The sequence below is a fragment of the Miniopterus natalensis genome, chromosome 10, assembly GCF_054644295.1.
Source record: "Miniopterus natalensis isolate mMinNat1 chromosome 10, mMinNat1.hap1, whole genome shotgun sequence".
Classification (NCBI taxonomy): Eukaryota; Metazoa; Chordata; class Mammalia; order Chiroptera; family Miniopteridae; genus Miniopterus; species Miniopterus natalensis.
This window is the reverse complement of record NC_142090.1, coordinates 17946802-17971239: the sequence shown is the minus strand read 5'-3', so window position 1 is coordinate 17971239 and position 24438 is coordinate 17946802. Positions and strand designations below refer to the sequence as shown.

The following is a 24438-nucleotide window of genomic DNA, read 5'->3' as shown; positions in this document are numbered from 1 at the left end:
CCATTGCTGTAATAGTTGTGGGATATTCCTTATTTCGTCCAGGTTCAGTGTTGCTTCATTAGCATTTACAGGATTAGCTTTGGGGAGAATGGATATAGCATACATATAGCCTTAGGGAGCAGGAGAAGCATATGAATGTCATGATTTCAGAGAGCGGAAAGGGTATTTGGTGACCTGTTCCTAGTGGCCCCACCAAGGGCACTCCCTGCTGGTGCCTATAGAAAACCCCTTTTGGGCTGCTGGACCTTTTGTTCCTATCTGGTACTGATAATTTAGTTAGCTTGGGAATATTGGTAGTTGTGTCTGGGGAGCTATTCTGTGTCTCTGTAGCTCAGGAGGCTGTTGTAGGCTCTTTTTGTTCATTTTATATATGCTGCAGGATTTTAAGAAGCTGAACAGCAGCAGCCCTTCACCACCCAGTGATCACTGTGGATAGACTCTGCAGATGGGGAGCGTTGCAGGAGGCCAGAGATGGAAATGGATGTCCCTTCCTTACCCCTCACAGTACTCTGGACTTCTTTTGACTTGTGCTAGCCTTAGCCTACACTCGTCATTATTAAACCATTCCTTTTTCCTTTTATGATTGGGCTTCAAGAAATGGTGGATTTGGATTTAGGGCATGTATTTCGAACTTAGTTAGTGACTTTTTTCAGTGTAGATTTCTGTTCCTGTGTCTTAGGTTATCTCCTAGAGTGTGTGGTATGGTGTGTGTGTGTGTGTATGTGTGTGTGTAGATTGAATAGAAATCTCTGTAGCTTGTGGAGAAAGTGAGTGATGTGGGCATACTTAGAATTATCTTGATGAAAAGCACCATAAGAAATTCACTATTAAAAATGTGGTCGGTAACAGTGCTGATGTGCAGGCTTTGGGTAGTAATGCACTCTGCATTTTAGTTATTGCACAGTACATGACTAGAGCTACTATTTTAGTGCCTCTTGCATGCCTCAGCTCCGGAGCTGCTTGTTCTCTGTCCAGTAATGACACAATTTTCAGTGGAGTAATAAGTCATAAATCCCCCTTAAATACACACACGCACACGCGTGTGCGCGCACACACACCCATGCACACAGAGTCACCATAAAACCCTTCACTAGAAAGTCAAACCTCATTTAGCTGGTAGCGTCAGAGTGTGCAGGTCTTGAAGAGGAGGTTTCTAATCAGGAAGATGTTGAGCAGAGAGAGTCTGCTGCCGAGGCCTGAAATTTACAGCTTCAGGAATCCATTTGCTGCTGCTGCTGCTAATGCATTTCAGGGGTTGATGAACACCAGTAACTTGTCACAGGGGCATGCTTAGATCTTCACATTCTATAATCAGGGGGTGAAGGTGTGAACACTATGATACTTTCTCTGGTTTTATTCCTCTCTAAGCATGACTACGGAGTGGAGAAGGTCTAGATACTTCTCATGTCTTGATTATAGGATTCTCAATGTTTTTGGCAATTGACAATTTAATGAGTTAGTTTTGGTGTGAGAGGAATGTGTATCTCTGTTCATCATTGGGATTTAGGAAATGATGTGTGTTCATCTGAGATGCCTGGCAATTAACTCTTATCCTGCACTTTTCGGGGAGGAGCAGTATTGATTTGTTTTACTTAGCTATTTTGCTTGGCATGGCTTTGTGGAACTTTTTCTTCTCTTTGGTTTGAAGGTGGGATAGCAGAATAGCATGTATCGTGGATACCTTGCCCTTGGGATGTTCTGTCAACCATTTTATAATTTGTTTCCTTTTACCCAAATGAGGGATTTTAAAGGATAGGGAAATCATCTTTTATCTATTTGATCAGTTCTCCAAGTTGTTGCTTGTGTCTTCAGGGAATGAGAGGAAGTTTCCATTATGATGGGCATTTTTACTGGGCATTAATATCTAGATGGTAGTGGGAATGAGATGCACTCTTTTTCATTCAGTTACTGAATCTGTATTTTTGGTTATGTTTTGTGAGTTATTTTTAAGTTCTACACTCATGGATGTATTTTTGTGATTGGGCTGGCATAAGGGGCTCCTTGATTTGGAGGGTTCTATGCCCTTTGGTACCACCCATATCTAGGTAATCATCCCTGACCTTGACTTGGTCCTGGTGTGACCAAATACCATGCTTTTGATTACCCTTGGACTTCACCAAGTTTTTTGGCCAAATGAGTTTTAGGTTCTGGCTGTTTGGTTTTTAGTGGGTAGCCTTTGTGATGATCAGCTCTGTCGTAAAGGTGATAGCAGCATGCCTGTGGTTATTTGAGACTGGCTTTTCACAGCTTTCAGGGTTGCAAGTTAATCTTATGTATAACGGAAAATTAGAAAGGGGGCTGGGGGGAGATGAAGGGGTCAGAAATGTGGAAACAGAAGGAAACTAGACTTCGGGTGTAAGCACGCGCTGAGTATGTACAGATGTTATATTATGGTGTTGTACACCTGAAAGCTATGTTATTAACCAGTGCTGCCCCAATCAGTGTAATTAAAAAAAATATATATATACGCCCCTCCCTCCTTTCCTGCCCAGTCTACTTAGGCACTTCTCAGACCTTCATTACTTCTCAGTCAGTGGGTCTGGTTTTCTGAACACGACTTCCATTGCATGGTGGTAAAACCCAGGGATCTCTCCCATTCACCAGCCCTAGTCAGCCTTCCATGGATTTATAGCTCAGTTCCAACTGTCGTCTTTATTTCATTCTGCGTGATGACACTTTCCTCCTGCTGTTTCCTGTTATGTACAATTTCTTGCTTGGTTTTGTTTTTTGGTCTTTCTTCAGCTTTAAGTCACTCCTTTTGGTGTGCGGTTGGCTGGTTCTTTGGAAAAAGTGCAGGATCGCCATTTTGGAGGAGCCTGCAAGTAAATGGGTACATTTGTTCTCCAAGATCTGAATAGTTGGCAAAGGCTCTTTTATCCATAGCAAAGGAGAGTCTAGCTCTTTTTGTTTCATTTGTGAAGTTCTACCCTCACTGTGGCAGCTGACCCTGTAGTTTGTTTGGCTCTCTGTTGGACCCTGATGGGCCTTCAATCTGGGCCTGATTGAAGCCCAGAAGAGGTGGTTTTGATTTTGCAGATGAAGTGGATGGTGACACTATTTTGTAATCAATAGCTACCTTGTAGCAAAGTGATGCTTGTAAAAAAAAAGAGAAAGAAAAAGAAAGAAACAGCCTTGTAACTAGAGGCTCAGTGTATAGTTGGGTGAATTGTAGACTGTTGGCTGAATTGTGGGTTCTAGTTGTAACCTTGATGTGGTCCTAGCCTGGTTTCAATGGAATTTTATTCTGTGCACATTCAATGGAGTGTCCTGATAACCTCCACAGAGGAATATTTGTACTTTTGCCCTTTGAATAGTTATCCTTGTAACTTATCTCAGACTGGAAGTTAATCATTTTTAGCTGAGAGTGGAGTCCAGTGGCACTGATTTGGGGTTCTAAAAAAAAGATGCCCATAATAGTGCTCTGAAAAGGTGGCTTTCAGAGTAACTGAAGTAATGTTTTAGCAATTCACTGTTTCTACCTGTGAGATTAACATCTTTTCCACATTGAGATGACAGTTCTTTTTGCCCTTCACTTGGTTTTGATTTTTCTGCTCTCTATTGGGCATCCTACTTTGCTTCTTTCTCATCTAGTGCTGGTACCTTCTTCTAACCCAGCTCTTGCCTCTTTTCCTAGATTCACATTGAGATAGGGATTTATTTTAGTTGAGAGCCTGTTTCCAGGAACATCTTCAATAACATATAGAGACTGGATTTCCAGTTTGTAAGCTTTGTAGTTAACCACGTCTTGGTCAGGGCAAAAGATAAAAAAGGTTGACCATCTTTATGAATGATATAGACTCTGCTCGTTGAAAAATCATAATCGGGTCTTTTGGGGACTGGCAGTTGTAGCATAGTTTTTCCAACATTGTTGCCTCATGATGGATGATATTAGATCTACCTCAATAACTATTGATCTCACTTTTCTGGGGAGGGCCTTGTTCCATAGCATGTGTGCTGCCATATCTGGGCCTTTGAAGCAGGTTTAAACATTTTGCCTTCATGCCCACAGGTGATGCAGGTGCTGAATGCTGATGCCATTGTTGTGAAGCTGAACTCTGGCGACTACAAGACCATCCACCTGTCCAGCATCCGACCACCAAGGCTGGAGGGGGAGAACACACAGGTAAGAATAGGGAAGCAGTGGAGCCTCTCTTAAAAAACCCTATGGAAGAAGCTGGAGAATTAGTTAAATGTGGTACATATGTCTGAGAATGCTAAAGGACAAGTGTTTTAAATCTCCAAAGTATTTTCTAATATTTGAAGCCTAGCTGTTACTGGGCTGGCCTCAATTTGTCCTGAACCACACTCACTGCTCTACTTTATTATGGGTGGGCACTGCTGCCATTCTTCCCCTGGGGCTTGAGAGGAATTGAAGTTGGGATATGTGAGGTGGTGGATGCGTTTTATTAGGGAGCTCTTGTTTCCCTGAGAAGAAGGAGAGAGAAGGTCTGCATCTCACATGCGTAGTAGTAAGTCCCGTTTCTACTGGTCATTTTGATTAGATAGTTCCATATGTTTTTGCTGTAGGAATAAACGAATTTTGCTATATATATTCTCTGGGTCACCTACTCATCTTTTGCAAGTGGTAACTATAATGATCAGTTATACAGTTTTGCGCTATTTGTTGGATCTTCTGGAAGCATAGGTGCTTGCCTAACCAGTGTGGATGATTGGGGTATCTCAATTTTGAGAAGTTATGCTTAGATGAAAACTATAAAAATTGGTAGTCTGCAGACAGTTTTGTTTTAAATTTTGAGGTCATTTTCTTTTGATCATTAGAGTTACGAGAAGTTGAGAATGAGGATTGAGGTTGAACTTTTTTTGTTTTATGTCTTGTTGTTACACGTACCTTTACAACTCCTCTGATCACTAAAGTGTGTAACTGTGTTGACTGGTCACAGAACTGGGTTCTCAGTGAGAGCCAGTAACACAGGCAAGTGTTTGGACAATTTTCACAAATTAAATAGTGTGGTTGAAGTTAGTGCTGTCCATGTGAAATATGCTTTTCTATTGTCTTGCAGGTCCCCTTGACTTGGTACATTCACAAGTTGAAATTCATGCCCTGTTTTCATTTGCATGAGAGTTTACAGACAGCCCATAAGAGTAAAATAAAAATATCATAATTGTCTTTTGAATCAGATTATGCATAAGAAACACATACGGGATGGGTTCTTTGAATGTCTGGCCAATCAGTTCATTTTCTCCCTTTTTTCCCCTATGGAGGAGGCAATTTAATGCAGCAAACAGTATTGTGGTAAGGTTGAGAATTTAAATGTGTGAAAGCCTAGAAATGCCAAAATAAGTTTCTCTTAGTAACTGTAGCTCTGCCTCATTGCACAGAGTAAATATATAAATCCAATTTCATCAGTATTGGGAGTAGTCCACAATTCTGCATCTGTGCCATGCAGTTGGAATTAAGGTTCCCACAGCAACCACAACTTTGAAATTCTTGAACGTTAATTTTTGTGCCTTCATCATCAGCCAAAAGCATTATGTTAATGGAGATTATGTAGCTGAATTTTAAGCAGGTTTTAGGAGGGTGGGAGTGTTATAGCTTAGGTAAGATGATAGCAGGTTTTCTGGAGTAAGAACTAAAATATTACTGAGGGTTTTTAGTTTTTCTGGGACCCTTTTGAACTCCTCAAGGTGTAATGGATAGATTTTCCCTATCCTTCGTGGACAATGAGAAGTTGTTGGAATATATGTACAAGTTTAGGCAGAATCCTCTTTAGAACCCCTTGTTCTTTACCCCAAGGTAGATTCATTCTCTCCACCCCACCGCCCCCTCTTTTAAATTTCACTCCTGAAAATCTTTCTCCATTTTAATAAGGTTCTAAGTAAGACTTAGCTCTTAAGAGTCTACAACATGTGGCTTTTGATTGTCATGAAGAATGATTTCCTTTATTTGTTCATTAAATTCCTTTAGAAGATTGTAATGTGATATCACATAAAGAAGTAAGTTAATGTAATACAGCTTGAGCACAATGGTGGGAGGGTGCCATGAAGAACTCACCTGTGGTGGATGCTAGGGAAGTCTTCTCGGGATCAACAAGTGTATATTTGAGTGCTCACAGAAGAAGAGAAATTAGCAGATTGGAGAAAAGGTACTCTAGACCAACACTGTCCGATAGCTATATAATGTAAGCCACAAATGCAAGCTGTATTTGTTTTTTGAAGTTGTCTAGTAGCTATATTAAAAACTTAATTTCAATGCATTTTATTTAATATATCCAAAACGTTTCATATTTAAAATATTTAAAAAATTTATCTTTATTGTTGAAAGAATTATAGATGTCCCCTTTTTTTCCCCATTGACCCCTTCTACCCTGTACTCACCCCCCACTCCAGACCTTCACCGCAGTATTGTCTGTGTCCATGGGTTATGCATATATGCGTATAAGTTCTTTGGTTAATCCCTCCCCCCGCCTTCCCTCTGAGATTCATCAGTCTGTTCTGTCGTCATGCTTCTCTGTCTCTGGATCTATTTTGTTCATCAGTTTATTTTGTTCTTTAGATCTACATATGAGTGAGATCATGTGATACATGTCTTTCTTTGACTCGCTTATTTCACTTAGCATAACACTCTCCAGGTCTCTCCATGCTCGCTCAAAGGGTAAGAGATCCGTCTTTTTTTTTTTTTACAGCTACATAGTAAATCCAATTAAAAATGGGCAAATGACCTAAATAGATACTTCTCCAAAGTGGGCATATAGATGGACAAGAGACATATGAAAAAATGCTCAGAGTCACTAGTCATCAGAGAGATGCAAATTAAAATGACAGTTAGGTATCACTACACAGCTGTCAGAATGGCTGCCATCAACAAGTCAACAAATGACAAGTGCTGGTGAGGATGTAGAGAAAGGGGAGCCCTGGTACACTGATGGTGGGAATGCAGACTGGTGCAGCCACTATGGAAAACAGAATGGAGGTTCCTCAAAAAATTAAACATGGAACTGCCATTTGACCCAGTGATCCCACTTCTAGGACTAGATCCTAAGAATCCCGAAACACCAATCAGAAAGAATATATGCACCCCTATGTCCATTGCAGTGCAATTTACAATAGCTAAGATCTGGAAACAGCCCAAGTGCCCATCATTAGATGAGTGGATGAAAAAGATGTGGTAAAAACATTTCAACATTTAATGAATATGAGAAATAATGAGTATTTTACTTCATTTTTAAGTTTTTACTAAGTCTTTTAAATCTGGTGTATATTTTACACTTGGAAGACATCTCAATTTGTTCTAGTATATTTCTAGGGCTCAATATCTACATGTGGATTGTGGCTTGTTAATGGATAGCACAGATTTAGAAATTCAAATGAGTGGGTTCATCATCATTGGTAAATATTTACTGGGGGCCACTTTGCACTGGATACTGTGCTGGGAATGCAGCAAGGGAGTAAACCAAACCCTCGTGGAACATTACAATCTAGTAGGGGAAGTATACAAGTAATTTCATTTATATTATGAAACAAAGTTTAGAATTTATGAGAATTTAATCTGAGAGGGCTATTTGGAGAGAGAGTGCTTTGGAGTTAGCTAAGTAAAAAGTGGGGAGAAGTTTCTGACTGATGAGAATTGGGTGAGTTTGGGAATAGAGAAGGGATGGCCACTGTGGATGCTGCATGAGGTATGATGCCTGTGTGGTACAAAATCTAGGCAGGGCCAGACCTTGCTTGCCCTGTAAACATCTCAGGATACTTATGAAGAGGGAGAATATGGGGCATATGATGAACTCCAAATAATTTAGTATGGCTGGAATAGAGAGGATGGTTAATGCTAGAGAGAAGTGGGCTAGGGAGTTAAGCAGGGGCCACATGTTAAACATATGTGCCATGCTTTTAGATTTTGTTTTGAAGAATTTTAAACCTGGAATGGTTACTGTTAGATTTGAGTACTTTCGTGTTGGTCGCTTGTATTTACAAAACATGAGAGTAATTTGTATTTATAAGAGATCATACTAGGTGAAAACTGATCTTCAGCAAGGAGTTGCGGTGTTTCTTTTGGTAAGCCCCTGTTGACCAAGGCCCAAGGGGGTGAATGATGGGATGAATGAGAACTTGTAGATGTAGCCCGAGCAGTCTCTTTTTGTACTGAGGGATTCAGAGTTCTTGCCTTTCTGCTTAAAGAATTTCACAGAACTGATAGTGGATGGAAGATTCAGCTCTATGCTTATCTTATAAAGTTATCAGATTTATAATATGCATGTAGGAATAAAAGTCACCTGGAGATCCCAGTGAGGATATAATTATGTCTGTAATGACTAGACAAGCAGGCATCCATCTCCTTGAGGCCTTTGGTTTCTAGTATTCTTTACTGTATACCAACTGTTCTTATACAAGGGGAGACCAGTCAAGTAGTCAAGATGTAGGTATTGGGGCCACAGCTCTGTTAGCCCATATAGCATTCTTGTACAAATTAGACAAGGCTTCCCCTTCCTCTGAGTAGCCTCATGTCAGGGCATGTGGTTTGACAACAGAAAGGAGGCTGAATTTCAGCTCCCCTTCAGCCCCTGTCCCCTTGGCCAGGCATCCGTGAGCAAGGTACAGAGTGCACAAGAATATGTTGCTGTTCTAGTTAGAACAGGGCTGGTAGACTCTCCAATGAGAATGTTGAAGGTTGTTTAGGAATCGGGGGACTTCTAGTGGCAGAAACACAAGAGTGCTTGAGGATTATTTGGAGACTATGGGTAGACTGTGGAGGGCCTTGAATAAAACACTCAGGAGATTGCCTTCCGTCTAATTTTTGGACACTTTCTGAAGGTCAGTGGTTTTAAAATAGAGAAAAAGATATCCTGACAGCTTATGGTATTGGGGCTCTTTCTGAGCAGAGTGGGAGAAGGTGCAGAGTAAGGAACTGGAGAAGTAGGTAAGGAGGGCAAGTCGTTGCATGAGCTTCCTCAAGGGCAGGCAGATGGCTTGCAGTAATTCCCTACAAGCTCCCAGATGACCAGCCAGTGGGGCCTGCCTGTCACGTAATGAAGGGGAGATTTGTTTGAATGTTTATCTTCCCAAACCCTAAAACCTCTGATAACGTGTCATCAACTAATATAGATCTGCTGAGACATCTATATATTGTGGAGATAGTAGGGCAAATTAGATTTTCCTTTTTTTGTACAGAGATTAGTTCATTTCTCTTACATTATACATAGAGACAAGAAGATTTTGCCCAAGGCTAACTGTATACTTCTACTCCCCTTTTTTGGTTACTTTCTAATTGCAGCCAGAGGAAGGGCTCTGGACAAGACAGCAGGATCAAAGGAACTGTTTTCACCCTAGGCAACTGCTTTCCAACAGTATCCCGGAATTCATGCTTCAGATTTTGGTTAGAATTTGATTTGTTGGTTCAAAATGTGACAGGAGTTAAAAGCAAGGGTATGTAATAGTTCCCTCAGAAAGATTACAGTTGGATGGCTGATGCTGCTGATTCTCTTTCTGTGGCACCATACTTTTGGATTATTCAGTGTGAATCCAGAGTTGACTCTTTGGCGATGTCAACTACTTCAGGCTGAGAGCCGTTTTGGACTCTGATATGTGGTGTTCCTGTGGTACAGTCTTCCCTTGGGATCCTTAGGGGATTGGTTCCAGGCCCGCTGTGGATACCAAAAGCTGTAGATGCTTATATAAAATGGTGAACTATTTGCATATAACCTAAGCACATCCTCCCATATACTTTATTTCTAGAGTATTTATAATACCTAATGCAGTGTAAATGTTCTGTAAATCAATTGTTACACTATGTTGTTTAGGGTATAATGACAGGAACAAAAGTCTGTACATGTTCGATACAAATGGGACCATTTGTATTGACTACATAGTACATGTCAGCAAAAACATAACATTTTACTTTTCCCAAATATTTTTGATTTGTGGTTGGTTAAAAGTGGAGGGCAGACTGTATAGTTGATTTTATTCAGTTGTTTGCTACAAAGAAACAAGTGCTAAGTCTTGGAGAAAGGCTATAGGTTTTCTGCCTTAAAGGAGATACTGCCTTAAAGGAGATAACACATCATGCAGTCTCAGGACTTCCTAGAGAGCAAGTGGCTTTGATGTGAAACTGGAAAACCTAGTGCTCTATTGCACTGGGCTGCTGTGGGCTTTGTGTTATACTTGCAGTGTTAATGACAGTGGCATCTGATGAAGGTGCTGACTTACTCCTTTGTGAAGTCTGCTCATGCAGTGCTATTGTAGTAGACAAAGAAATAGGAGCTGAAATTTACCTTGAAAACAGGCACATCATTTACCCAACTCCCAGGTGTTAAGTGTAGAAAGTGTAGAAAGTTGCAGGGTCTTTTCCCTCAAACTCCTTTCCTTAGCTTCTCTCTCTCCCTCTCTCTCTCATACACACACACCCCTACCCCTACCTGCACCCCTACCTACACCCTTCAGCTTGGTCCTCTGGTAAGTATGGAAACTCAAAGGTGGAGCCCCTAGTCCTTTGCTTTCACCTTGTATTCATTTCTATCACCTTGTCTTTCAGCCTCTTCCCTGTGAACTTACCACAGAAATGTTCTTTCACAGCAAGGCCTCTAAATATTCAGACCTGGGTGCTAAACAGTCAGTTTTATTAAAGCTGCAGTCTGCCTAATCTCCCAGTGCCCTTGCTGCCTTTTGGGGTGGGGGTGGGGGTGGGGGTGGGAAGCTGTTCCCAGGCCTGACCCCACTGGGTCTTCTATGTAGGGAGTTGATGGTAGATGGAGCTGCAGGTAGGCATATTATGACTGATGCCCTGGGATTCTTAAGAGCTTTTTGTCAGAGGCAGGGCAGTTTCAGGTGCTAATAACTCCATTCGTTGCACAGGGCTCCAGGGTCCTTTGCCATTTAGACACGATTAAAAGCGGTTCTCAACCTATTCCCTCCAGTTTAGATTTCTGAAAGCAGGATGACTGGTCCCTCTGGACCCTAAAGCAAATGATGCTGCCACTTAGATGCATACCAACAGAAAGCTATGGGGATGCGGTCCCTAAGAGAAGCGGGCAAACCAATAAACCCACTGACTGTGATCTGGCACTTGTGATGGAAGCATAAGGCAAATAGCAAATTAGAGAGGGACTCCAGCTTGGCATTAAGGACCTTGGAGAGAAGCAAAAGCTCTTTGAAATGGATATAGCGTTTCACCGGTTTCCAGTGGGGAGATTTGGGGACTGCAGTGGAGTGATCAAAAGACAGAATATGCCTGAGTGCTGGCAGGGGCATTCTGTACGGTTCAGATTTGCTTGATCTGGGTATTTTTGAGAAGAACCCTTGAAACCATCTTTGTTAGAGGACTGAAAAAAAATTATTAGGAGACTATGGGTAGGTCTTAGCTCCTCTTTTTAAGGTTTCAGTATGTATATTTCTTATCATTTGTGAAAAGATTCATATTTAGGTACAGCCTCCTCCTTGGCTGGAGAGGTAACTGGGGGGACGGTCCCGAGTCAGGGTGGTAAGGTAAAGACACTTGGTATTTGGATAGATAGAGTTCCTAACATGTTTATTCCACTGCTCTATATGGTGAACTAAGACCTGGAGAAGGCAGCAAGAACCTATCCTATTTCCCTTTGATTTGCTTTCTTCTCCCTATTACAAATTCTGTTTTCTTTTTGTTTCCTTTAGTTAATGCAAACCCTTTCCTATGTTCTTGCCTGTTCCTTTCAAATGATTTTTGTGGGATTTTAGCCTCTCCCAGTGGGCCTTGGGCATTAATCCTTCCCTGAACCAGGTGCATTTACCTTTTGCAGTGCATCTCTTTTTCTCTCCTCCCTTCATCTAATCATTGCTATTACATAGTTCTGTATTTTCAATTTATCTAAATCTTCCTAGTGCTGGTGTGTTCATATTTCTTGCCTCTTTTCAATTCCTGTGAGCTGCAGTAATTCTCTGTTGTTTCCTACGTTGACAGTACCATCATGTTTACTGTCCTTAGACCATTTAGCAGAGTTCTCTGCTCAGGTAACCGTTTTTCTTAGGCTGGTTCTGAAGGTAGGCACCTTTAGGCCAATGTTTCCATACGCATAGTATTTCCCACTCCGTATCACCTGTACTATTTATTTATGTTGGCCTGCTTTCCACTGTGAAGCCTAAAGTACTCGGAGGGCTGGAATGGCATGGTTTTCTCAACTTCATACCTCTTCTTTTTTAGAATCTTTTAGAGTGCCGTGAATACAGTAGGCTTTTCTGCTAAGGCTTAAGACCTAATCCATACACTGCTTTTGAGTGGCATTTTTACTACCTCTCATTCTGTTGCTAATCTCTGACTACTTCTGATGGCCATTCCAACTTGAGCTAGTGTACTGGTATGATAAGGAGGGAGTTTTTGCACTCCTATTTTTCTTGTTTCCTAATTGGATTATTTGTTCTGATGGCCAGGTAACACATGGCTTCATTTGCTGTAGACACTTACTTTTCCCCTCTCCTAGTTTGTCTGGTTGCTGCCATTGGGTTGACTAGCCCTGCCTCTCTGGGCCGTGGTTTTCCTTCTAACGGTATTCCGTTATCACAATGCAGGTTGGGTTCAGTCTACCAGAGGGCTTAATTTCAGGATTTTAAGTGTTTTTGCGGATAGGTACCCAATTGACATTCTTTTAACACCTCTACTTTTATTCAGGCTTTCCCAAATAGCCTTCTTTCATAGCTGTTCAGGTGTCTTGATTCATTGAAGTTTTTAGGTGCATGTTTTCCCTGAGGGCTATATATATTTTTTTACTGTTGTCGACCTTGTTGGTTGTCAGATTATTTCTTTGCTTGGAACTAATTTTAAAATCAATTAGAATGCTTTCCCTTCATCTTTCTCTCTTTATTTATGAGGTACTGATTGCAGAGCTACCTACACTGTGTTTAGATAAATTACCTTTTCTTCTGCATAGCATTTATATTCAAGGCAAGTTTAGTGCAGTCATCCAGTGCCTTGCACTTCTGCAGGCCAGGGCTATAGGTTTCACTTGTTGGTGAGCTAATTAGCTTTATACTGGGAAAATTTTGCTCACTTCAAAATCTAAACATTTAAGTTCCTCATGTCTCATAGCACTGTGGATTTGGGAAATTATTTTTATTAGTAAGGTGTTTATAGTTTTAGAAACTAAATTTCTAATCTTGTTGAGTAAGTGTGTTGTGGTCACAAGGTAGACTTTAGACTGGATTGTAGATTATGGATGAAGCAGCATCAGTTCATGTCACTGTTTTGGAAAAAGCTTTTCAGTTCTGAGACTAGAAGGGGAAGCTGAAGGACACAGATGCTCTCTCTTTTTTTCCTAGCAAATGACAGGCCTGTTGCATAGGCATATTTTTTATGCCACTTCATTTCAGCCCTCCTTTGAAAATCTGCGGCCCATTTATGGGTGTTTGCATTTCCTAGGCCTTAATCTTACCATCTAGTATGTTATCGGTCTGTTTTTGGCTGCAAATGCCTTCGCCTGGTTCAGGGTTGTGTTTGTGGGGGCCACCTTGGCATATTGCTGTTTCCCAGGTGGGTGTCTTCAGTTATCTCTGAAGGTGTTCTGGAGACTGTGTTCCTGTAGAAGCCAGCTGATGTAGTCTTCTTCATCCTTGTTTTGGCCCCTCTTGAGGCTAAGCAGAAATATGCCCATTACTTGAACATCTGCATCTTTGTATTCAGACATGATGCCCAGAATTTGGGTGCTTCTGCTGCCCTGCTGATTCTGGATAACCTGCATAATGGATCCTGTAGTTTCTAGTTACTCCCTTAAAATGCCTCCTCCCCTTCCCTACTCAGTTTGATTTTTTGGGTCAAGTGGATTTCTCATTTCTTCACATCTGTTGCCTGGTCACTACCCTGCACATAATTGATACTCACTTGTTCGTGGTATAATGTCTCATTCCATTCTCATTGGTGGGCTTTACTCATTCATCATTTAGGGGCGGGGGATGGCAGAACGCACGGACACTTGACTTTCTGAGTCTACCCTCCGCCACTCCTAGGACTATTTCCTTATTACTAGGGAGCCCAGGAGGAAGATTGGACTTTTTAATGTGCTGTTGTCTTTCGTAAGGTGGTCTGGAATGAGGAGGAAGCCACTTCTTATTCATATGGAGCTGCCTTTAGTATCTGCTTATCCAGCTGGAGGGGCTTGTTTTAGAAGCACTGCCAGGCAGAAGCTGTAGGTGGATCTCTGTGGAGGGGTTGCCCATGTGCTGCGTCACCAGGGCGCCCTTTCCAGCCTGCCTGCTCCCTCAGGGCCTGGCTGTAGGCTGGTCCCTGTGGGTGGGGGTGCAGCCTGTACTGTCCACCCTATTCTTATTGGGCCCAGTTTCTTCTTTTCCTCTGAGTGCAGCTGCTGTGAGTGAGGGCACTGTGTTCTGCATGAGAGAATTGGCAGACAGCTCCATTTGTTGCTTTTGGCCATTGGGACAGCCAGGATCATTAGGCCAGTTTGTGTTTTAAGAGGAGGGAGACTTGACATCACTGAAAGCGGAGCTTATTTATTTCTTATAAAGGGGAAAGACATTATCCCAGCCCTTTGCTGTTCCTTTCAGTGTGTATTAAACTAACAGCTCAACGTTAGTTTAATTTCCTCAGGAAAATGTCCAGGATTCCACCCTGCCATTTGAACCAGGCTCTGTCTCATCTTCACACATTGCTCTGTGGGCCCTCCTCCTCTCCTTTAAAGCTTTTTGGCTTCACACCCCCTTCCCTCACCCCTTCCCAATCCCCTTCTCTCAGAGGAGTGAATGGTTCTTTCAGTCTAAACATTTAGACATTCCTGTTTGCATACCAAGTTATAGTTATTCTAGAGGTGCATGGACTTACTCAGTAACATCAGAGTTCAGGGAAAAGTATGCTTCTCAACCGAGAAGCCGTTAAGCTGCTTCAGTTTTTAACAGCATTTGGGCCAATTGTATTATTAGATATCCATAAAGTAAAGCAGGTAGAGACTAGTCACTGGGGCTCTGTTAGAGAGATATGTCTCCATCCTAAAAGATACAGATTAGTCCCAGCATACCTGAGGTAGTTGATGGAACCTGACAAACTGAAAATTCAGTGTAATAAAATCCTACAGCCTTTCATCTCTCACCCTCATCACCCAGCAAGAAATGAATTCCAAGAGCAAAAGCTGTTAGTGTTTAATATCTCTGTCTTGTCTGTCTGTCTAGGAATATAATCGAATGTGCTCAAGTGGGAACATGCTCTCTCCTTGCTCTTGTGCCCATCCCAGACTGGCAGCTTTGGATACTTGTGGCCTGGTTCTGTTCTTTTCCTCCCAAGCTCATTATCTTCTCCGCCTCACAGTTCTCAGAAGTTTTGTTTGCTTTTGTGTTTTGGCTTCAAATATTTCTGGAAGTATCTGAGCAGTAAGAGTATAGATTTCTGCTCCTCTTACTTTAGTTTTCATTTGAATTTCTTTCAGTTACCTCTCCCACACCCACTGTGGTTCCTCCCATTTCCCCCTACTATCCCCCCCCCCCTTCTGGGGTGCAGAAAGGGCGTTTATAAACTTGAAATGATGAGGTCACTCCTGGCCTACACAATTTGGTCACTCTCTTACTTGTTGCTGCAGACCTTGCAAATGACATGTGGCTGTCCCCTATGTCCCCTTCATCTTGAATGTTGCTCTTAAATTCTCTGTGCTATGTGTTGGATGCTGCATGAGTCTGCAAATGAATGTTTAGCATTGTTGAAGTTCAGTGTTGTCCTTTAGCTGTCTTGCTTTGGGTTCAGCCAGAAGGAGTAGCATCTTTCACCTGAATTCACTATTTATAACATTGACAACAAACAAACTTGGTTACTCTAGTTTTCTTAGATATCCACATTTAAACTGCTTATTAAATGCAATTTCATGTTCTACAAAACTATGTTTGCACAATTTAAGCCTGGTCAGTATCCTTCTACTCCCAGAATTTACATAAATTGATATCTTAATTGGTCAGATCTCTAAGTCTATAGCTGATAGTGTTGATTTGAAGAGGGCATCTCTCTGATTACAGTAGAGTCTTTGTCTTTGATCAAGTGTTTGAGCCTGTGCAGTGTGCTTGGGGGGGCAGCGGGGGCAGAGTTCTCCTCCTGCCGTGTTTGTGTTAAAGAAAAAGTTATTCGTAACACTTGTTAAGGGAGAATAGGTAGACTCGATTCAGGACCATTGTGATATGCTTAGGGAACACTGCAGTGGGGTTTTGCAGTGGGGAAGAGAGATCGGACTCAACTCCCAATACAGTAAGAAAAAGTGGGAATTTATTGTCAAGGAGCATGGTGGGGGTGGGGATGGTAGGGGATGAGGAACCCAATAGGACATCGAGGATGCTGAGATGCTGAGGGTCGGGGATTCTGACTGAACTGACTTAGCAGGATTCTTGCTCAAACTGGATAATGCAGAGATGAACCTGGTACCCAAAAGTCAGGACCTAGTTGAAAAGAGAGTTCAGAGGAGCCTGAGTTGAGTTTGGTCAAGGAGAGAATCTTTGTCATTTGTGATGTCAGGTTTTAACCTTGGTGTTTGTACTTTGTTGTAGAAGGTTTCAAAACTCTAATTCTTTAGAGACTGTTAAGATTCACTTATGTGGTGCCTGTGGGACAATTGCAGCTTCAAGATACTTTTCCCAGTTTTATTCTTGTTCCCTCTTTTATTGCCGCCTTTACACCTTTCCCTCTCCTGTCCCTCTTCCTAGCAGGGTCCTCATTATTAGGACTCTAGCAGGGTCCTGTCTTTGGTGGTGGTCAGGATGAGTAAGAGGGAGTGGACAGTAAGAAGGTAGGTATATTTTCCATTTTCTTCCTTTACCGTGAGTCCACATTGACCCTGAATTGTAACCTATTGCCATGGCTAATTCACAGTTCTAAAGCCCCCAGTATAGCAGGGGACTTGAGGACATAAAGTCTAAGGAAGCAGTTTTTTACTTTGCCATGCTCATCCTGTGTATCTTGTAGCACTGTGGTGATGCTGAAGTGACTTGGAGTTCAGAAGCTTTGGAGCAGGGGACCTGTTGGTATTTCTAAATGCTGTTTGACTTTGGCACATCTCCCTTTTACATCTGTCCCCTTCCCTGCTAGGAAAATGCTGTTTATACGTTTAATTCTATATTGTTCCCTGATGGGAAGTTCTGCAAGGACCAATCATTTGTTTGTTAACTGTTAGATTCAGTGTAAATATGACTGCCAAAATTATTGCTTCTTATTTGCTACAAATGAGCTCCAGCCTTCTGATTCACACAGGATTGCTCTGAGGGCAAAGATTAAGTGGATCTCTGTTGATGCCATATCTTTTGAGTGAACAGTGGACTTGCAGTGCACATAGGAGTCTGCCGCTACCCTTCTCTTCATGGTTTCCCTTATTCCCTCCTCCCACTAAGCCCTAGCTCAGATGTGAAGGAATATGTTCTCTCCGCTCTCACAGTGAAAACCAAGTGAGAGCTTTTCCCCTAGAGAAGAGGCTAGGTCTGGTTTTCTTTCCGTGCAGTTTCTGAGTTACTTTTGGTAGAATCTCTGGTTAGAGCCTGGACTGTTCACTGTTCACAGTTGCAAGGTGTTTCTTTTGCACTGCAGCTTGAGAACTACAGTTCTAGAGATTGCTGCTGCTAGCAGTGGAAAAGTGGGGCTTTGCTAAGGCCATCTGTCCAGGGTCTTGGTCTTTGATAATACCACTTTTCTTTCTTGAGCCAGACTTAGACACAGTAATCTCTCTGCTGTTTCCTGTAGAAGCTTTTTCACCCTCCAGCTCTCCGAACCAACTGCTAACCAGACATATCCCTCCTTAGCTTAGAACATCTCCTGAGGATTCCATTGAAAGGAGATATGAGAGGAAATTTATCTGCTTCAGAGAATAGGTTCTCTAGGGAAACAGTGGAATTTCTTAGGGTTTATAACACTGTTTGAGCCAATATTTAGTTTAGGTGGGGCCTGTGATTGGTTTCAGCGTGAATTTCACTTTATAATATAAAGTGAGAAGGATTTTGAAGTGGTGCCTTGTTAGGTCTGGGTTCACACCTCATGTGCCACTACACTAACTGAACTTAGTAAGGCGGAGAAAAGGGGGCAGGGTAAAGAATGCGCTTGTCTTTGGCATGTGCAAGCAGCCTCAAATGGTTGGGGAAAAATGTAGGAACTTTATGGCACATACAGAGGAGCTAGGAGCCTGGCCGTGATTCAGGATACAGCACAGCAAAAATCCTAGAAGATGCTTGATATGATTTCAGTCTTCTTATATTTGTAGCAAAAATCCTAAAGTGACTTCTGAATCGTGGCAGGTGCACAAAAGTACAGTGTGTAGGTTTAATGTTGGGTGACAGCTCTGCATAGGCTGCTGATGAGGAAAGCTTGTCCATTTTTTAAGGCCTTATAGAAGGTCTTCTGTTCAGCTCAGCTTTTTAGGGCTCAGCTCTAAGCATTACAGGCTGAGAAATGCTGGTTAACTGATTTCTGCAAATACACTCACAAAGATGGGTTTTAAAAGTCAGTTTTTAGATTTATTAATCTTATGAGGTGAATCCCACTGCCAAACAGACCAGAATGTTCTGAGGGGCAAGGCGTTCTCTTTCTTGTGGAGGAAGCTGGCGTATTATTTATAGAATTGGAGTAAGGGAGGTTGCTGGATACTGAGGGAGACTGAGTAGCCCTGGATGCCTGTGTGGCCCAGGCAGAGTGTGAGGTACTGGGCATGTGCTCTCTCCACCCCCCTCCCTGTTAGATAGATGAGGATAGTTAAGTAGAGGCGTGGGGAAATTGGATACCTTGCTCAAGGCTCCTCTCTGCTAAATGAAGGAACCAGGATCTGTTTTACTTGTCTCCAAATGTGCCACATGGACTGTCCTCTGAGCTGAGCAGGCTGTTGACTGTCCCCCTTAAACACAGTTGGGTGGACTTCTCTAAGTCCATGCTTTTCAGAATTTCTGCTTTGTACCAGAAGCTGCAGCTGGTTGTTTTTGTTATGGTAACCCAAGCTTTCTTCTTTCAATGTATTTTTGCAAATAAATATTTTGTGCCATTTTGGAGGCACCGTAATTTATATGAAGAGGGATTTTAACTTATATTTCTAATGTTTGTTTAACATCAGAAAAGTAGGTGAACTGTTTCACCTAAATAGTCTTGTCTCCTGTATCAAGTTTTCCTGGCAATAACCTCACTGTCTAGAACAGTCAGGCCAATCCTATGAATATACAGTATCCTCTGCTCCCATCCTTTAAATTTAAGTATAGTTGGTATACAATATTATATTAGGTTCAGGTGTATGAAATTCTCCATTTTTAATAAAGAGTCTCAATACTAGTCATTTTTGTACAGGTCTCCAAGCCCTGTGAGCATCTGCTTTGAGGCACTTCATTATCCTTTATTTTTCATTTATTATTTTCATACATTGACCCCATTAGATAGATGGCTTAGACTTCTGGTTTCATCTTTATATACATTCTGTATCCTAGACACTTTTCCCTTATTATAAATGAAACGTTGATTTTATAAATTTTGGAAAATTTAAACAAGAAAATATAAATTACTTAAATCTCACCATCCAGAGGCAACATCACCACTGTTAATATTGCATGGTCTTCACCTGCCTCTCAGTGTTCATGTTTTGTAACTGAGCATTTCCCTTTGGCCTTTAAATAATTTTATAAAACACGATTTTTAACTGCTGTGCAGTTATTAAGAATGTGGACATACCATATTTTATTTAACAGGTTTCTACCAATTTTTGTATAGATAAATTATTTCCAACTTTACAATTGTTAGACCTTCATTTTCAAAAGAGAGAATTTGCCTTGAAGTAGGAAGTATGAAAAGGTCCATTCAGATCTGAGGTAGTTCTTGGGCGAGTCCTGCTGGAGTACAGTGTAAGAAATTCTTACCACAGATCCATGTTCCCAAAGGGGCTGATATTTAGCCCTGCTGGCAGTACTCTCTCTAATCACCTAATTCTTTATCTATTTGTGTTACTTAGAAGCAGGCTATGATCAGGCCCTTTGTGTTTTGTTGCCAGGATGGCTCCTTCCCCCCAGCAGCTGAACTTGCTGCTTCTGAAATGAAGGGTAGGGTAGATGTAAATCTTCTCCCTCCCAGGGACCACTGCTCTTTTCTGTTACCCTGGCTGGGATATGGTGAGACACTTTAATGGGAACACAAAGGCTCCGGTGGCAGCTTTGTGAGTGCAGCCTGCAGAATTTATTTGTTTCGTCCCATGTGCTGCTCTGTCAGTGACTTCCACAGTGCCATACACTTGTTATTTGCACAATTACATTGCACCCTATTGTGATAAAAACAATTACCCCCAAGTAAATGTATACAAAGTGTTTATATTTGGTTAAAGTACAACAGTATTGGTGACCAGTAGATATTAGAATCACTATTGCTAATTTAAAGGAATATACCACACCCCCAGCTTGAGGCGTTTGGCAGACAAATGCAAGTTCTCCACAGCTGTCTCTTGCTCTGTGTGTTACCTGAGCACTGGCAACACAGTCCTGTTTGATCTCAAGAAGTGGTGTGGTATTTACAGGGAGTTAAGGCTCAAATCATTGAGGGCTCTTTAACCTATAGTCAGCATGTAGAATACACATTCAAGCAAAAGGCAGCCATTGACAAATGCAGGTACAGGGTGCTGTCTTCCATTTCACTCAGCAGTTGAACTGTTTCATTCTTTACTGGCTAAAAACTCTGGTTGGTTGTTTGGGAGCATAGAGCATATTATTATGTACCAATTCGGAAGTTACTGCAACTCTTTCTGGGGTTAACATCTATGTGTCATGATTAGAAGACAGTCTCAGATCTCACCATTGTTCACGTGGACAGTTTTGCCTTTGTGTGTCTTTTCTCTAAGGGTCAGCTCTTACTGTTGGTGTCTCATACTCCCCCCCACCCCCTGTCCCCTTCCCCCAGGAGTGGCAGGCACATTGTTTACTCCCAGGGCATTTTCTCAGCCACTGGCAGTTCATCTCAGGCCTGGTTGAAAGCTGTTTCTTCAAGGATCAGCTGCTTATGTGGGAGAACTCCATCAGCCAGAGGTGAGAGGGCCCCAGATGTATCTGTTTACTGTTTTTTAAAATCTTCGTCCTTCAGAGATGATCATTTCTTTAGATAAACATGGTTGGGGGAACCCAGGAGGCAGGTGAGGATGGAGGGGTAGGAGCTGAGTCACCCGTCTCTGTCTGCAGGAGGTGACCTGCATGTCTCCAGAGGTGGTCTTCACTCTTCTTCCCCACCTCCTTGCCTCCACTTGGCAAACTTTCTTCCTGTTCTCCGATTGGCTCTGAGAACTAGCTGTAGGAGCCAGGAGAGGGCTTTGGACACTTTGACCCTTGGTTGTGTCTGATGCACAGGAAGTGTGAGTGGAGATACTTCAATTTGTGCACAGGTATGTAGCGTGGAGTGACATTGGCTCCCTCTGTTTGATTCTGATGAAGCCTTAAGCGATGGGTGTGTGCTAAAATGATCCTGAAATTTCAGGAAGGGGATAATGGGTTCAGGGCTGGTGATCCTTCTGTGATACGGTGTCTTTCGTATGGGACCTTCCCTCTTGTTCTGAATAAGAAATTAGTTTATTGGTCATTTGAAAAAGTAATTTTAGCTCATAGACTCCTTGCCACACTTGAGTAACTTTTGAAAAGTATAATATTTTACCTAAGTCCCATTAAGTAGTAGGTACTCTTTCTATATTCCCTTTACTGTCCTTTAACTGATTAGCGAAATATTTATGTGAACCCAGAAGGCTGATTTATTTTATTGTCTCTTTTAATAACTTGCTTCTCCCTAGTGCTGGGTGCTCAGGCCCAGACACCGCTATGATTTCTTCCGCAATAATTGTCTGCCCTCCTCTGGCCTGCATCCTCAAGGGACTGCTTTGTGATTTCTTGGCTTTAATGAAGCCTTTAGCTGTCCCTCCTCCTGGGTGGGTGGTAATAAATCCACTCAAATTGATCCCACCAAGAGACAGTGTAACTCATTTTAGGGTATATAGCAGATCAGTGGATAAGACTCAGCATCCTGACCCTCAGGCATGTTCCAGAGACAACCCAGGAAGGAGATATAGAAGTGAAAATGCCACATGTCTACTTGGACTTGACCTCTTGATCTGGAAACCTTTCTTGGCCTAGGTCTGAGGGTTGCAGTCATGGTAAATTTGCTGGCCAAGGTGCTCCAGAAATTCTTCTTCTTTTTTTTTTTTTAAAATCAGGCGACCTAGATTACACCCTGACTCTACCACTCACTCACAGGTCTTTAATGAACTACTTTTTTTTTTTTTTTTTTTTAAATATCTTTATTGATTTCAGAGAGAGGAAAAGAGAGGGAGAAAGAGAGAGAGAGGCAGAAACATCGATGATGAGAGAGTCATTGATCAAGCCCGCAACTCGGGCATGTGCCCTGACCGGGAATCGAACCCTGATTGCCTGGATCCCAGGTCGACGCTCAACCGCTGAGCCACGCCCGGCCGGGCTCCAGAAATTCTTACACCTCTCTGAGAGTTAGGCAATTGCTGGTAAGAATGGTGTCTGAGATGTTGTCTGGAAATAGATAACAGGTCTTGGGGTCCAAGTCCTAAAATCACAGTGGAAAAAGATTGTTCAGAAGAGAGCCTGTGAGTGGGGAGACACATTTTACACAATGCATGTGCCTCCAGCCCCTTCTTATTTGTCAGTATAAAGCACTTACACTTCGAGCTGGCAGTTCCCTCTGTGGTGAGTCTATGCTCAGGTAACTTTCCATAAATTCTCATTGTTGCCTGCAAGCACAGATCTTTGGTGTTTTTAAGGTTTAGAGCAAAACAGGTTTCTGTATCTCCCCTGCTCTAAGGGTAACTGGCTGCATTTGTAATGGGTAATGCCTGGCTGTGTGTGTGTTGTGGAGGTATCTTTTATTCATCAAGCATCTTTGAATGCAGAAGTCTAACAAAAAAAAGAAGAGAGCCTGGGTCTTTTTCAAACATTTATTTTTTATGTGATGATTTGGAATCATGGAATGAAAAGCACACACAACTTGGAACACGATAAAAGATTAATGAGAAACAAAGCCATGAACTCATCAGTGTCTCAACACCACTAAATTACAGCCCCTGAAGAGTCACAGTAACTCATCTGTGTGTCACAGAACAGAACCGATTATTGCTTGCTTCGGGTCTGACTGTGTAGCAACATGGCTCAATCAGCAGAGCAATGCAGAGTTAAAATGTTCAGTGTCAGTGCTTTTAATGCAGAGGGTCTTAGCCCTTGGCTACATATCCAAATCACCTAGGGATCTCTAAAAAATTCCTATGTGCCCTAGGCCTGCTGAATCAGAATTTATAAGTATGGGTCCCACAAAGCTTTCCATTTTCCCCCCTCCTCTCCTAAAGCTCCTCTATGTACATCTAGGCTTAAGAATCACCATTTTTGTGTTCTGAGTGGCTGTGGTAGAAGTGGAGATCTGGTGGAATGGATTCTGGATGGAGTCTTATGATTAAAAGTGATGGCATCTAACTCAAATAAAATATTGTAGATGTAAATCTTGTTAAGCTTGCCATAAGAATTGTTTGAAGTAATCATGTTCTTTTACACTTTAGGGACTTTTCAGTTATTCCAAAGATGTCATAGCCACTCATTTCTTAAATGATGAGTTTAAAATTTTCCCCTCTGGAACGCTCTTCCTTTATAAGGCATTATTACACATTCTGTCTTCTCTGGAGGTGGTAGAAGGGAGAGAAAATCATTAAATCATTACCATAGTGGTGGTACTGTGATTTATATGAAGTAATACGTATTTGGTCTTCATCCCTGTTTCTGGCACAGAGCTCCTAAAACCCTTGGAATTTCCTACTTGAGGAGAGGAGGAAGCTGTCTTTTGTTATGTTAATGAGGCGACTTTTGGAAAGCCCCTGAGATTGGGGCTGGTTGCCAGGAGAACCAAACTGGTGATTTGAAGATTGGAACTTTTAGTTAGGGGAATGGAGGGGAGAGGAGGGCTGGAGGTAGAACCAACCACCAGTGGCCAATGTTTCAATCAGTCAGGCCTATGTAATGAAGCCTCCATAAAAACCCCAAAGGTCTGGGTTTGGGGAGCCTCTGGGTAGGTGAACAGGTGGAGATTGGGGAGAATGGTACAAGTGGAGAGGACATGGAAGCTCTGCGCCCTTTCCTCTTACCTTGCCCTATACATCTCTTCCATCTGGCTGTTCCTGAGTTATATCCTTTTATAATGAACCAGTAACCCAGTGAGTAAAATGTTTGTCTGAGTTCTATGAGCCTCTGCAGCAAATTAATCGAACCCAAAGAGGAGGTTGTTAGAACCTCCGATAGACCCAGAAAATGCACACGTGACAACCTGGACTTTCGATTGGCATCTGAGTGGGATGGGCAGTCTTGGAGGAACTGTATCTGAAACTTTCTGCAGGTAGAAAGTGTCAGAGTTGACTTAAATTGTAGGACATCCAGCTGGTGCTGGAGAATTGCTTGGTGGTGTGGGGACACCTCCTTGCCCCCACGTTAGAATTGGTATTATAGTAATTAATTGTAATAGTGTCTGAGTTTTCTGTGTATGATTTC

The 24438-nt window shown here is 42.0% G+C and overlaps 1 protein-coding gene across 1 annotated transcript in view; it reads left to right on the top strand.

Moving 5' to 3' along the window:
• Positions 1 to 24438, top strand: part of SND1 (staphylococcal nuclease and tudor domain containing 1) — a 418687-nt gene that overhangs the window by 53212 nt on the left and 341037 nt on the right. The window contains exon 10 of the mRNA XM_016213329.2: positions 4010 to 4123. Coding sequence (XP_016068815.1) covers positions 4010 to 4123 — 114 coding nt within the window. The remainder of the gene's footprint in view (positions 1 to 4009; positions 4124 to 24438) is intronic.